The 16217-nt window shown below is 41.9% G+C and overlaps 1 protein-coding gene across 1 annotated transcript; it reads left to right on the plus strand.

The window, feature by feature from the left end:
- The first annotated feature begins 3321 nt into the window (after window positions 1–3321).
- On the plus strand, window positions 3322–15694 carry LOC134649057 (D-glucuronyl C5-epimerase). Its single transcript, XM_063503772.1, has 8 exons — window positions 3322–3455; window positions 6856–6973; window positions 7484–7629; window positions 8035–8610; window positions 8861–8995; window positions 9340–9527; window positions 14156–14320; window positions 15255–15694. Exons 1-8 carry the CDS (start codon window positions 3387–3389, stop codon window positions 15619–15621), a joined length of 1764 nt encoding a protein of 587 aa, XP_063359842.1. The 5' UTR covers window positions 3322–3386; the 3' UTR covers window positions 15622–15694.
- Window positions 15695–16217: the final 523 nt, after the last annotated feature.

A 16217-nucleotide genomic window follows, 5' to 3' on the forward strand; every position in this document is an offset into this window, starting at 1 on the left:
TACATAAACGCAATATTTAACGGATAAAAACGCAATTTTCTTGTTTTGTCCATACTACAAGTGGGATCTCAGTGACCTTGACGTCACGTTCACTTATCCTTTTGTGAGGGGCGTTTCGCGAGTGAAGGGCGACTGTTGGACTTTGACTATAATTTCTGACTTTTGTGTTGCTTTAATGCAATGGGTCCCGTATAAATATTTGATCCTATAAACAAACCCAATCGATTTATACCATAGGTAAATGAAAATTAGTCATGTAGCCTATTGTCGACATCACTGTTACTGACGTCACAGGCCTCCATAGGCTACAGTAACCGCTTACCATTGGACGGGCGGTGTGCTTGTTTGCCACCAACATTTTATTTTTAATAAGTTATTTTGCGAAGCTAATATGACAAATGACAATTGTCACAAGAAACACGGCTTTTGTCCCGAAATTCCGACACAGAACTCATTTCCTGTCAAGAATTACACGAAATTCTCTGAAATCTTGTGACAATTGTCATAAACATCGCAAGACAAATATCTGTTTTTTTCTGATGTAATATTTTTTTTAAATAATACAATGATGGTGGCAAACAAGAATACCTACGGCCCGCCCGATAGTAAGCGGTAACCGTAGCCCATGGATGCCTGTGACGTCAGCAACAGTGATGTTTTACAATTGTCGCACCTGTCACCGTGGTGAAATAGGGGCCAACAAACTAACAATATGACAAAAATTATATCTATAAATGATGTCCTTTTTGTCATCATTCGTCAGTGCGTTTCGCTCGCGCCAATACACATGTATGTAAACGAATTTAACCGATTTGTAAGACCCGAGTGATCCCATAAGTGCTCCGTGAACAAAGTTTCGATAAAGCGGGATTTACATTACGAAATTAGTGTCATGCATATTGAAATCAGTTTCACGAAAGTAGTTTCGATATATTCGAAAGTAATTTCGTGGAATAATTAGTGTCGTGAAATTTACAGTATCGCAGTGACCATGGCCCCATCAGCATCGAAGCTACAAGTCCGCACAGCGCAGGCACTTTCGTGACACTAAGCTGTCACGTCGCATTTACACTACGAAATTAGTTGCATGACACTAATTTAACCAAAAAATCGTGCAGGATACGAAATTGATTGATTTGCTTTCATGAAATGAATTACATTACGAAAATATTAAATTACACGTGAAACTGTCGGTAAAACGAATGTCACCACGAAATTAATTTCACACAAAGAATTTCGTAATGTAAATCCGGCTTTACAGTAAAGCTTATCCTTTACGTGCGCCCACGCATGCAACGGCAACAGCATCGCAGCACGCCGCTAAGCGGACACTCGGCTCGAGTGGGCCCAAACTCGACTCATTAGCGCCGACGCTCAGCTAAGGGTCGGTTGCACCAATTCTCCTTGGGTGCACGAAACCGTCTGTCACTGTTAAAAAGTTCCCTACATTTTATTGTGTGGGAAATTTCATAGTTCACTGCTGATTCCTGCTGTTAAGCCCGTTGATTGTGGTTGCAACTGGCCCTTAGGGTTTACGCTGCCGATAATTTACTGTTGCGTGCTACAGATTTGAAAATCTCTTCAAATTTGTAATTTTATGAAACGCGACACAGGTAGAATTTTAGATTAAGCATACAAAACTAACTATAAACTTAAATAATAATAAAGTGTGCAGGCGTAAGTCCATAACGTATAATATTGCGAAATTGGCCGCACAACACGAAGACAAATCACAAATTAATTACCTACATACGATATAGGATTACGAAATCTTCAGCAATTAAGGTATAGGCTTGACTGTAGGCATGCAGTCAAGTGTAAAAATATGGTTAGGTACACACATCATACTCAAAAATATGTCCCATAGCTCTTATATGTCAGCGAGGAACTATGGGACATATTTTTGAGTAAGTTATATGCACCCATATTTTTACACTTGACTGTTACAAGAAAGAAGAAGAAGACGGAAACTAATATGGTAATATCACGATCAAAGAACGCTTGCAGCTCCAGAAATTGCGATACTCTCTAAAGGTTTATGGGAATTAGCTATGTAGACAACATAAAAAGATATACCTACAGAGATTACAGTGCAAGTAGAAGTAACAGAAACACTCTTAACTAACTATCGGAGGACCTTATGTCTTTACGATAAGGTTTATAATTGTCAGGTAACAGTGTGGACGATGGTACTTATTTGGCGGCAGTCCAAACTCAAACTCAAAGTGCAATGTGTTTTATTCAGTAACTAACTTAGAGGTATTCTGTGTTGGCTCCCGTGATTGTACAGTCAGCAATACAACTACATAGCTAAGGTGGCCAAAATCATCTGCACACGATACAGCTGGCTATCATTTTGAATATCTCGCCCGTTTAGAAACTTTTGCTGCTGATTCTACTAGGAGCTTTTGAAGGCGTTTTGACAATACCTAGTCCTCACAGTAGTTGTTACAGTTCCTACTATCTATTAATCATAATTTACCTTCCAATCATAACCTTCATAGAAATATTAGCTTTAATGTCGTTGTCGGGTAAAAAATCGTCAACTTGCTTCGGTATATTGGATTTATTAAGTGGGTAAAGAAATTGCTGGATACGCACGACCGGCTTAAGTTGCGCCTGTAATCTCATTCGCGGCAAATCTGTTTATGAGAAGCCGTACTAATTAAAACCTTGGTAAAGGCTGCGTGGTTCATGCGTGGTTGATATTTGATAAATAGAGGAAAGTAATCCGATTACTAATTTACACCTATTATAAAAATTATTTTTAATATTAATGATATAATTATATATAGCTGGTCAAGTTCAAATGTTCTATGGAACGACATCCCTTCGCGCCAACATTTTTCAAATTTGCCGCCTTTTTCTACTGACAAGATCTGCTTGACCAGCTATATATAGCTTACTTCTGCCCTAGTAGCACGGTCGCATTTAGCTGAACACGTTTGTTGCATGTGATTATTCCTTGATAATTATCATTATTCCATGACTATACTTTCATTTAAGGCAATTATTATTTTATGTTATGAACTTTAGTACTAAAATAATGATTTTATAATATTTACCTTTTATTTTGACACTGAGCGTCACCGATTTTTTTATTGTTTAACTATGCAATAAGGTTGTAAATTGTAATCGAACGGTTCCAACAACATAATCTTGCAACGAAACGAAACGCTTTTGACGTCTACTGTCAAACGCCCTCAGCTGCAAAACGAACGACATCAAAAATATCATAAAAACCTGCGGAACGGACGGAGCCGTGTCTTGCGAGAGTTGCGAGTAACTAAGCCGCTCTCGGAATAAATAAAGACTTAAACTAAATCAATAATTCAATTAAAACATCGTTCCCAAAGCTAAATAAGATGTGATCTTATGTTAGTTGTATGAGAAGTGGCAGTTTATCGCTGAACAAACATTATCGGCACGGATGGAATGTCTCTGGCTTGTTCAGAGTGAGTATAATTACATGAAAATGTAGTAGCTATTAGGTTTTTTACTTTGTCAACGTGTGATTGTAAACATAGTGCGTGTAGGTATGGTGTCTGTTAATAGTTAGTTGATTTAGTGTCATGTCATGAGCGTCGTGTTTGTATCCACCGCCTACGCAAAGATTCCGACGCATGTATTTAAAGGGCCCGATCGTGGCGATCGTTCTACGTCTATAATTAGAAACCAAATTACTAAGATCACTGTGACATCTATTTAAGGTAATCTGTGTAATCTGAGAGTTGAAGAATTGAGACTCAATTGAGAGATATTGATTTAATCATGTTTGTGTTGTATAATTTAAACTTGACAAAACGTTAAAGTTTGTTTTGACTTTCACTGTATTTACTGTTATGCTACAAATATTAGAGAATATGTTTTATTGTTTCGATACATTTGTATGCAATTGTGCAGTTAATTTGTTCATGCACTTAATTAATGTGCATTCCTTGCATTGGACTGTTGACACTGTCTAACAGAAAAATACAATCAGTTAGGAATTAGAGGAAGTAAGTAAATTATTATTAGATAATCATATTCATAAATTATATTTATAGTTTTAGTAAAACCACCACTCATAACTGGTGGACCCATCTTTGAATTGCGGTTCGCAAATTGACAGTTACTGACTGAACTACAATGTTAGCAGAAAGCTGCATGCTTCACAAAGCGTACTATGTTCTAATGCCTTCATTTCATTGCACCTCCTCCTTCTCCTTGCTTAGTTCCCCTCAGCGCTGAGGGTTGTGACCTTTTATTAGGGTTCCGTACCCAAACGGTGAAAACGGCACCATATTACTAAGACTCCGCTGTCCATCTGTCTGTCTGTCGGTTTGTCACCAGGCTGTAACTCATGAACCATGATAGCTAGACAGTTGACATTTTCACAGATGATGTTTTTCTGTTGCCGCTAACAACAAAATACTAAAAACAAAATAAAATAAATATTTAAGTACATGATTTTTATGCCATTTTTGCGTAATGGTACGGAACCCTTCGTGCGCGAGTCCGACTCGCACTTGGTCGGTTTTTTCCTATTTCATTGCACAGCAGACTCCTGAGCATAAATCACATATTTTGTACTCTACTGCTAATCACATTATCTATTAAATGTCTATCTAAATTATCTTTACTCCAGAGTACTCCAGACAGTTAATTTGATTCTAATTTTAAACCATTAGCTGCATTACCCTGATTTCTGACTGCAAGTACCATTCACACTGTTAACTGTCAATTTTAGACCTTACTATAAAGATATAAGGTTCACTGACAGTTTGTGTTCGTGCATGAGCACAATGATTAGCAGATTTGTTTTGTTCTAGTTTATAATGTTAATTGGTCTAATTCTTTGGGTTATTGTGCAACTGTGCAATGTCTCAATTAATATCACTTAAGTATGTTTACAAACAATTACAGCAGGAACTATGGTTAATATGATGAAGTCATCTGTCATATGCATCCTCAAACTGGGTCACTTTAGATATCCAATTGAAAATAATCAATAACTTCACAGAAACTAGTGAGTCATACTATTGAGTATGTCTAACTCTAGCACAAATAGTCTATTCATCATCTCAATGCTTCGACTGACATGTGACCTATTCAAACTAATTTTCACTCAGCAAGTGGTCACCTGCAATAATATGTTACTCTTCGAAGGCCGGAAAAATTTGTGACATGCTCTAATGGCTCTACAAATAAGATCGCGTCAGATATTTTTGCTGCCTTCGTTGTGTAACATATTGCAGGTGACTGTACAGTCAGCATCAATAGTAAAGTTAAGGACTACAAGCACTATGAATTTCGTACATTGACTCGCTTGTTCCTATCTCTACCGCGCGCGCATAATTATATTGCTTTCCCGCCCATGATACAGGCCAGGGATGTTGCGAATATCCGCATCCGCAACCGCGGAACTTCCGCATTATTTTCAACATCCGCATCCGCATAAAATCGATGCGGATTTAGTACGGATCGGATACGGATTTTTGTGGAACAGGTCTGTACAGGAACGTCTTAGCATCGGCGTAAGTGCTAGACTCCTAGGTTATTTAGTCACTAGCCAAAAAAACCTATAAGAAATTAGCAGTCAAGCGTGAGTGGGACTTAATGTACGGAACCCTTGGAACGCGAGTCCGACTCGCACTTTGTCAAAAAATCGGCATCCGCAACATTCCTGATACAGGCCGTCAATGATACTGTGCAGTTAAAAAAACGCGCTAAATGTACTAGTATCTGCCACCCACCCTGGAATGTTTCTTCGACTAGAGATAAATCTCTATTTCACGTTTAAAAGTATCTCTTACAGTCTAGTTATTCTACATATTCTAGTTATTCTACTTTGGCCCCGTTTATAATTCTGCTGATGCAGAAAATAGTATGCTGTACTTGACCAAAAATGTCCAGCAAGCAATTTTACTTAACACCAATAAGACACGTCTTAATTGCAATGCCCTTAAAAAAAAAATGACGTACGATGATACAGAGAACTTACTAATAGTCGTAAAATGATTACCTACTCTGATATTTAAGACTTAAGAACCCACTTTTTGTTTAGGTAATAAGACTAATATTGTGTAATCTACCTATAGTTTATAATTAAGTGAATAAGTAATAAATAATTAATATTGTGTCCTTTGCTGCCTGAAACACAGGGAATCCTAGTTCAGGCATTTGTAAATCACTTGTTTTTATAAATTCTTAGTCTTTAATAGCAACCACTGTACTATACTTTTCTCAATAAATTATTTGTATTTGTATATATAAACATATATGTTTAATACTATTGACACGTAGTTTAATCCGCTATTTGCCTATTTTTATGCTGACTGTACAGGTACAATGGATACTGCATTGTGTATTAAACCAGTATGTAGCTTTTAGTATTGCGCTCTCAACCGCCATAGGTGATAGACAATTAATTGTTATCCCATTTATCGACGCGAAATCGTATTATAGCAGATAACTTTTTTAATTAAAACTCCCTAAACTTGGCTAAGTAAAAACAACCTAATCATTCTTATACCCCCGTGAACACTCCATGTGATACCTACCCTACTTCTTATTTGTAACAGCTTCAATGTATCTTAATTCTAAACTGAACATTTGAGATGCGCGGTCACAGGCGGTTGCCTACCTCTACGATATCGGTCTCCGCTTGACGAATCTTTAGAAATGCTGCTGTCCTTTGTACAATCTGTGGCTTACGCAAGAGAGCCCGCTTGACGAATCTTTAGAAATGCTGCTGTCCTTTGTACAATCTGTGGCTTACGCAAGAGAGCCCACTCAATACCAGTTACTAACGCCGCCTCTGACTGAAGCTATTTTCGGCTACTAAATACTAAACTAATGTTTTCCTTGTGACAGCGCGCGGGTATGATGGTGGTGCGGTTGAACCTGCGCGTGGCGTTGGGCGCGCTGTGCTGCGCCGTGCTCGCGCTCATGCTGTTCTGGGCGCGCTGCGGAGAGCTCAGCCGGCCGCCAGGTACGATACTGATGTTATACTCGTAATCATATCACCCGAAATACGGCCACTGCTGGACATAGTCGACGGGCGCCGTTTTCCCAAGGGTTCCTATAATCTTCAAATCTCGACCGTTTGGTCTACCATTTGGAACCTTTACGCCTTAACAGCTATAGGATTCTACGAGCAATGCATGCATACAGGATATTGCCTTTATTTAAGAGTAGCAAGTAAGCTAGGTATCATGACAGGCCAAATGACGATCGCTTATAGAAAAAACCAATCGAAACAAATATGTATGGAAATGACCACTTGAGTCTTGACTTTTCGCTTGCATCTGTCATCCAGATTAATTTTATTTATATTTTTCTTTTTTAAATAAACGATTGACAGTTTGGTTATATTGCTTACTTACGGTTATTTTTTTAAATACTTTATGCGAGTATGTGTTTACAAGTGATACTCTATGGGAATTCTTCTAAATTAAAACAACGAATCGTCAATTTTCTGACCATGTTGCATTGTTCACAGTCGGTTCGATGCTATCAAACGCATTGACCGAGCGAGCCGCGCGCGATGTGATCGAATGTTCGATCAACGGCGAATATTCGATCGCTTGTCGAAGGGACCAGGACGATGTGTACGTGCCGTTCAACTTCATAAGGAAATACTTCGAGGTGAGACCTTATTGCGTTGATTTAAAGTTGAAATTAGCATGTGATGGCCTGCCGAATGCATTGGCCGATCGACGAGGACGAATGTTCGATCAACGGCGAATATTCGATCCCTTGTCGCAGAGACCGGACGATGTGTACATGCTGTTCAACTTAATTAATAATTCAAGGTCAGACCGTGTTGCTTTCGTCCTTCCTAAATATGAAATTATTTGTTTCCACGTAATTTAAATGTTTGCTTTGATGGCTAACTTGGTACCTATACCGTTTTTCGGTTATGTGTGTTTTCGATTGGTGCCGTGACCAGGATTTGTACGTTTATCAGAATAAATTATTTATTTTAATACCTATAATTGAAGAACCAAAAAAACCACTAAAAACATTTTATGTGGTTTTATTTTTCCTTAGATATACGGAAAGGTAACATCAGTGGATGGCGTCGACAAATTCGAATGGTCTCACAGCTACAGCAAAATCTACCACCCGAAGAAAAAGTACGATCCGCGCGGCACCTTCGTTACCTTCGAGAACTACAACGTCGAGGTTCGCGACCGCGTCAAGTGCGTGAGCGGGACGGAAGGCGTTCCCGTCTCGACGCAATGGGAGCCCAGAGGCTTCTATTACCCAACGCAGATAGCTCAATTTGGCTTGTCACACTACAGCAAGAATATAACAGAGCCTGAACCAAGAATAAGGGTGTTAGATGACAGCGAGAAGTATTTAGAGAACTGGATTGTGAGTAAAGACGCGTCTTTGTCAAGGGAAGTTGATGATAAAGTGCGTTCGAAGGTTTTAAAGTTTTCGACGACGGAGTTGGCGTCGAGCCAAGTGTGGGTGAAGGTGAACATTAGCCAGGACTTCGTGTTGAGTTTGGACGTGCTGTTGAGGCCGAACTCGTCGGTGACGGTGGTGCTGCAGCACAAGGAGAGGAAAGAGACTGCTTATTTGCATTACGTTACGAATACACAGATGATTTATGCTCAGGTGAGTGAAAATTAACTTATGCTTTTTAACAAATAGGTACATCTATAAACGCCATAACGAAGACTTGGTTTACCCGGCTTGGTACTTCTGTTTTTAGGGTTCCGTACCTCAAAGGGAAAAAACGGAACCCTTATAGGATCACTCCGGCGTCTGTCTATCTGTCTGTCTGTCACAGCCTATTTTCTCGGAAACTACTATTTGGCAAAATATATACTTACAATTGCTCAATATTTTTATACATGTTATACAGGAGGAGCACATATACTACGGCATCGGTGCAGAGGCAATATGGCGGCGGCTGACGCGCGATTTAATCGTCGACATGCAAAAAGGCTGGGCCTTGTTGGACAGGCCCAAACGGAAGTCGCCACGGACCAAGTTCAAGGTAGATTTACTTCTCCTTTATTAAAATAAAGGTGGTTAATAACACTTTATATTTATACCACATCGGAATAAAGAATTGATTGATTGATTGATCGGTGGCAAACAAGCATACGGCCCGCCTAATGGTAAGCAGTCACCGTAGCCTATGGACCCCTTCAACTCCAGAGGTGTTACATGTGCGTTGCCGACTTTTGAGTGTCTTGTATCAAAGAAACAGTTTGATAGCCGCATCTGAGCCTCCAAACTCGTTCATTGATTTTGACGTGAGCAAAACGCAGGTTTCAAATCCCGTTAATGCTAGAGTTATACTAAAATTGTTGTTGACCACATTGTATTTTGCCACAGATCTCCAGCATAATCCTAAGCGGCAACGGTTCCCTCGACAACCTGACCATAAGCACCAGCGCACACATGGAGCAGTTCTACGCGGCCGCCTCATGGCTGGTGCGGCGACAACGGGCCCGGAGCGGAGGCTGGCCCATACCCGTGCGCCGCCGCGTGGCTGCAGGGGTCACTGACCTGCGGCCTGGCTGGTGAGTGAGACAACACTTGTAGAGCGAGACGACCTGACCATACAGCACACATATGGAGCAGTTCTACGCGGCGCCTCATGGCTGGTGCGGCGACAACGGGCCCGGAGCGGAGGCTGGCCCATACCCGTGCGCCGCCGCGTGGCTGCAGGGGTCACTGACCTGCGGCCTGGCTGGTGAGTGAGACAACACTTGTAGAGCGAGACGACCTGACCATACAGCACACATATGGAGCAGTTCTACGCGGCGCCTCATGGCTGGTGCGGCGACAACGGGCCCGGAGCGGAGGCTGGCCCATACCCGTGCGCCGCCGCGTGGCTGCAGGGGTCACTGACCTGCGGCCTGGCTGGTGAGTGAGACAACACTTGTAGAGCGAGACGACCTGACCATACAGCACACATGGAGCAGTTCTATGCGGCCGCCTCATGGCTGGTGCGGCGACAACGGGCCCGGAGCGGAGGCTGGCCCATACCCGTGCGCCGCCGGGTGGCTGCAGGGGTCACTGACCTGCGGCCTGGCTGGTGAGTGAGACAACACTTGTAGAGCGAGACCACCTGACCATACAGTGCACACATGGAGCAGTTCTACGCGACCGCCTCATGGCTGGTGCGGCGACAACGGGCCCGGAGCGGAGGCTGGCCCATACCCGTGCGCCGCCGCGTGGCTGCAGGGGTCACTGACCTGCGGCCTGGCTGGTGAGTGAGACAACACTTGTAGAGCGAGACGACCTGACCATACAGCACACATATGGAGCAGTTCTACGCGGCGCCTCATGGCTGGTGCGGCGACAACGGGCCCGGAGCGGAGGCTGGCCCATACCCGTGCGCCGCCGCGTGGCTGCAGGGGTCACTGACCTGCGGCCTGGCTGGTGAGTGAGACAACACTTGTAGAGCGAGACGACCTGACCATACAGCACACATGGAGCAGTTCTATGCGGCCGCCTCATGGCTGGTGCGGCGACAACGGGCCCGGAGCGGAGGCTGGCCCATACCCGTGCGCCGCCGCGTGGCTGCAGGGGTCACTGACCTGCGGCCTGGCTGGTGAGTGAGACAACACTTGTAGAGCGAGACGACCTGACCAAACAGCACACATGGAGCAGTTCTATGCGGCCGCCTCATGGCTGGTGCGGCGACAACGGGCCCGGAGCGGAGGCTGGCCCATACCCGTGCGCCGCCGGGTGGCTGCAGGGGTCACTGACCTGCGGCCTGGCTGGTGAGTGAGACAACACTTGTAGAGCGAGACCACCTGACCATACAGCGCACACATGGAGCAGTTCTACGCGACCGCCTCATGGCTGGTGCGGCGACAACGGGCCCGGAGCGGAGGCTGGCCCATACCCGTGCGCCGCCGCGTGGCTGCAGGGGTCACTGACCTGCGGCCTGGCTGGTGAGAGTTCTTTACGTTAAGATAGATAGATAGAATACTCTTTATTGGCACACCAAGATGACCAAAAAAACGCGAGGCAATACCAACCGTTTCGTCTCATTTTCAAACCCTCATAGCTTCGTCCCATAAGTATAACACCAGAAACCTCAAATTCATTGGATAAAATGTAGTTACGGAACATTATGAAATTCATCGTCAATCTAGCTTTAATACTTTAGATTTTATCAATACTTAAAACTCGACGATTTGGCCCCTCACTCACGGATACTCGTACAAACCTCTAGGGTACTTCCCGATGTCCTAGAAAGCTGAAACTTGACATGGAACCTAGGATTTACATACAAAGAATGGAAAAAATAAGAAATCTGAAATTGTCTCCAAGTAATGACTGGAACTTTCAAGAAAACATGTAGGAATATTCATTTATTGTCAGATTGTGCATATCAGTTTACAAATGTTACGTAATACTTATATTTGAGGTGTTATAAAGTTGTTTTTATTCAACATGTCAGTCTGAATATAAATCTCAGTCAGAGGATGTTCTTGATGTTAGCCTATATTAACCCTTTAAATCAGCGTCAGACCTTATTGATAAGAGTTAAGTAGTATTAATGTTCGTGTCAATTGTACAGTTTAAGTTCCGAGCGGCACGGCAGTAGTGACAGAGCGAAGTGATTGTTACCCGTCATTCTATTTAAATCACATTTGACGGCGCGAGCGGAATGATGGATGAAGCTATTCATCAATTAACATGTCTAAGATTGTCGTGCTACTTGCATTTAACAGTTGCGATACAATATTTAAAACTTTCGCGTTTTGAACACATATTAACTCACATTTATAGACGACGGGCCTATCACGAAAAGATCGCGATACATTTATACGAATATGTGGCTTTCTACAGAGAAGGGTCTTTATGCTCATGGAGCGTAAGGACCCTTTAGGCGTGTAATGTCACATATGTTGGTAACTGACAGAAACATTTAGAGACTCGTAAAGATTGTAAAATATTGTAGACGCAAATTTGGCAGGAGAATTAATTAATTTCATTTGTACTGATGTCTGTGTTTTGAAATTATGACACATCGTGTTTAATTAAAGTTTTCCTTTGTATTGAATATATATAGCGACTTCTTCAATAATAGGCCCCAAATGTGCCCCAGTTAATTGGCCGGAACTGGAGTGTCTGCCTTATATTACTAAACTACCTCGCTTACGCTAGCCCGCTTATTATCAACTCATATTCACCAACTATGATTGTGACTAGAAGTAAGACTTACCTCCTTACCTATTAAAAGGTATATGTGTCAATTTTCATGCTTTTATCGCCTGTCACTATGCCTGTCACTTTCGCACTTACATACTTGTTAGAACGTGACAGCGATAAAAATGCGACCGTGCTACCGCCGCTGGTGTATAAGATTTTATTTGATACTAAAAACATTATACAGTATTGATTTACTTGAAGGCGCCAGTCATACTATCTGAATGAATAATTTGTTGTATTTTACTGATAAACTATGAACTGACTAGGCTACTCGTGAACAAAGCTAGCCGCTTTACATTAAAGTGATTTAATGGACCATATCTCATTGCAACAAAGTTTAATAACTAAATAAGAAATGGAAGGCGAAAATATTATTAGGTACTAGCGACCCGCCCCGGCTTCGCACGGGTTAGCAAATTATATCACTGTATTTAAAAAAAAACCGCATCTAAATCCGTTTGCGTAGTTTCAAAGATCTAAGCATACATAGGGACAGACAGATAGCGGAAAGCTACTTTGTTTTATACTATGTAATGATATAATGTGTAGATAAAACACACTTCGTTACCGCAAGAGTTATTCCTTATTTTCCAATATTACTACAAAACATTATACATTTACATTACATACTCTAGAAAACCTTCTGCTATTCTGCTCAATAGAAGAAGATCCGATCTCTTACTAAACAATAAAACAACCTAATCGGATCGACGCCGGCGCAAGTGGTCTGCACATGCAATTGAACAAGATAATTATAGATCGGCAAATGTCACTCGCTGCGCTGCGTGTGCGCATCTTCTAATTTGAACCTTAACTGCTTGCGGTAAGGCCGTTTTTTGTATGCCGAAACGGTCGAACAGTTTTTTTAGTTAAAAACTAGAGTTGGAATGTGAATTTAATACATGTTAGACTCTTGTGACAAATTGATTTGAAGATTGCTGTTTGTGGTCTTGGTATTTCGGCACTGTTGCAAGCGCCATGTTCACGCACGGAGCAAGATTTTTTTGTTGCATAAAAGTTAGGTATGTATGAAGTTAAGTTAAATTTGACATTGCGTTTGACGAACCGTTATAAGAGTTTGTTGCTGCCATTTTGGCTACTTAACCCTTAAAACATACATACATTTGCAATATTCGGTACACTAATACTCCCTGTATTACTGCAATGTTTTGCCGCCAGAGTGCAGCATTAGGGACATAAGTATACCATTGAGTAACTTATACACAGCACTGTACCTACCTTAAGAGCCCATCCACGTGCACACTAGCGCCACTGCTAAATAATCGTGATTATTTAAATTTAAATGAAATTTAACGAAATATATTTAAAAGAGGGGGGCGCTACGTACTGTATCTTGTATTAAAGTACCTTTAGAATACATCAAACTAGTTTCAATATTGCTGGATTCGTCAATCTATGCATCCAAAATTAAAACGGCCGTTTTTGTTTTGAGTTAATAGATTGACGAATCCAGCAACATAAAAACTAGCTTGATGTATTCAAAAGGTACTTTAATACAAGATACAGTACGTAGCGGCCCCCTTTTTTTAAAATATCTTTCGTTAAATTGAAATAATCACGATTATTTAGCAGTGGCGCTAGTGTGCACGTTGATGGGATCTTAAACTGTTTTTTGACAAGTTCTCACAAACAATTAAATATGACATTGATACATCAAGGCGGTTTGTTTACCGGGACACGTGAAATCGAAACTCGGCTATCTACTTCTTTATCGCTCCAATATGCAAGAGAGGTTACATAACAAAATTTCGACTGTCTCGTTTGCGGTAAACCCTTAGATTGTCTGCAGACTTTCGCGTAATATTCCCTATTGCAGAGTACAATGAATTCAGTCGATCGACCAAACACAGCAATGTAACGAAAATCGCAGGCAAGTTTTGAACCGTATAAATGGGGCTTATGGCCAATTTTTTTTGTATATTGTTTTTGACAATAATATACCCTCTTACTTCCACAGGCACTCAGCAATGAGCCAAGGGCACGGCATCTCGCTCCTCGCCAGGGCGTTCCACCGTAGCGGAGACGCCGCGTACCTGCGAGCGGCTAAAAAGGCCCTTTATCTACTAGACGTACCGAGCCACGCAGGCGGCGTTAAGGCCATGTGGATGGATAAGCATGTTTGGTAAGTCCATAAGTAATTTTAGGGCACAGACACAGGAATACTAAGTTACATAAAGTAGTGAGAAATATTGAGTTATAGTAGAAGGCGCAAAAGTAACGCGACTCACGAATTAATTGCATGTTTTTATTAATGATGCAATTTTAAGTGTCAATGCGTGTGGATACAAAGTAACACTATTCTTTAGATAAATTATTACTTCAATTTACATCATTAATAAAAGGAAAACGAGAACTTGCATGCAATAATTCCAATATTCGATAGATTGACCAAAAACCGTAACGAAAATCAATGCATCATCATCATCATATCAGCCATTTATCGCCCACTGCCGAGCATAGGCCTCTCTTCGAGTACGCCACTTATCCCGGTCCTGAGCCAATCTCATCCAGAAGTGACCCGCAATCTTCCGAATATCGTCCAACCAACGAGCCAACGGACGTCAGGCACTCCTTTCGTCTGAAAGCGGCCATCAATCATCATCAAGCAAGCATGCAAGTTCTTAATCCGTCTAAATGGGGCCTTACTCTTGTGGAATGATCCAAGTACAGAGAGAAACAAACATCTTCCTCGCTTTGTCCTGACATTTTGCCACGGCTCATGGGAGTCCAGGGTCCGCTTGACAACTAATCCGTCCGCTTGATAAAATGACGTAGGCACTAGTTTTTACGAAAGCTACTGCCATCTGACCATCCAACCCAGAGGAGAAAGTAGGCCTTATTGGGATTAGTTCGGTTTCCTCACGATGTTTTCCGTCACCTAAAAGCAACTGGCAAATATCTGCATATTTCGTACATAAGTTCCGAAAAACTCATTGGTACGTATACGAGACGGGGTTTCAACCCGCGACCTCCGGATTGAAAGTCGCACGCTCTTACCGCTAGGCCAGCAACGCTTAGTAAAATAAACATGTTCGTGAATCATTTCACAATTCCAGGTATGAGGAATACCCGACAAAGCCGCCGCTGTTTGTCCTAAACGGCTTCATATACACGCTCCTCGGGCTCTACGACCTCCACGTGATCGAAGGTGACAACTCCATCTCCCTAGCCAAGAAGATGTTCGATGACGGCATGACGTCACTCAAGACATTACTTCCATTGTTCGACACGGGCAGCGGCAGCTTTTACGACCTTCGGCATTTCACGCTTGGCGTAAGTCCTAATATCGCACGATGGGATTACCACGCTACGCATGTGAATCAGTTGTACTTACTAGCGGGGTTAGATGATGACCCAATTTTGATTAATACGGCTAAGAGATGGGAGGGGTATATGCAGGGAAAACGGGCGGCGCATAATTGAGTCGAATTGAATTTTATTGCGTTGCAATAAGAACTATTTACTATTGAAACTGGTGTCTATGACGACTGGCATTCCACGTCAGGCGTAAGTCCTAATATTGCAAAGAAGACAAAAGCAACTCTGTTCCATTTAATAATGGTTTAAATTTAATTGGAGGTACTTTGTACTAGTATTAGGACCATGAGACGCTAGAGGCAGGCGTGTCTCACTCCGCGATTTCGTCGCTTTGCTACAGGTAGCTAAAAGTACATCCGTTCCGGCCCCAATTTTAGGGAAAGCCATAAGCCGCGCGTGGCGCTGTCGCCATCTAGCGGCCATATCTGTGCTGATCGTAACAGACGCGTTTTGTTAGAGAGTGAGTCTTCTGTACTTAGTACTATTATTTATTCTGTGCTAGAGGTCAAAGCAGATTTTTGAAAAATCTTATGGTCAACGAAATATTGACCGCTCCGGTTGACCGAGCAACTCTTGCTAATGGAAATTGTGCGTTGTTATGAAAATAAACCACGTTATCGAATCTTCGATTTCTGTCTTGAATCGGGAACATTATTGAACGATTTCTATCTATAAATACAGGTAATATGTATGCACATTGT

Source organism: Cydia amplana, chromosome 6 (genome assembly GCF_948474715.1).
Source record: "Cydia amplana chromosome 6, ilCydAmpl1.1, whole genome shotgun sequence".
NCBI classification, from domain to species: Eukaryota; Metazoa; Arthropoda; class Insecta; order Lepidoptera; family Tortricidae; genus Cydia; species Cydia amplana.

Excerpts from the sequence above, each read along its gene's own strand:
- LOC134649057 (XM_063503772.1), top strand. The coding sequence starts at position 3,387 with ATGAGAAGTGGCAGTTTATCGCTGAACAAACATTATCGGCACGGATGG. Across the intron at positions 3,456-6,855 it reads ATGTCTCTGGCTTGTTCAGA|CGCGCGGGTATGATGGTGGT; the intron begins GTGAGTATAATT and ends TCCTTGTGACAG. Across the intron at positions 7,630-8,034 it reads TCATAAGGAAATACTTCGAG|ATATACGGAAAGGTAACATC; the intron begins GTGAGACCTTAT and ends ATTTTTCCTTAG.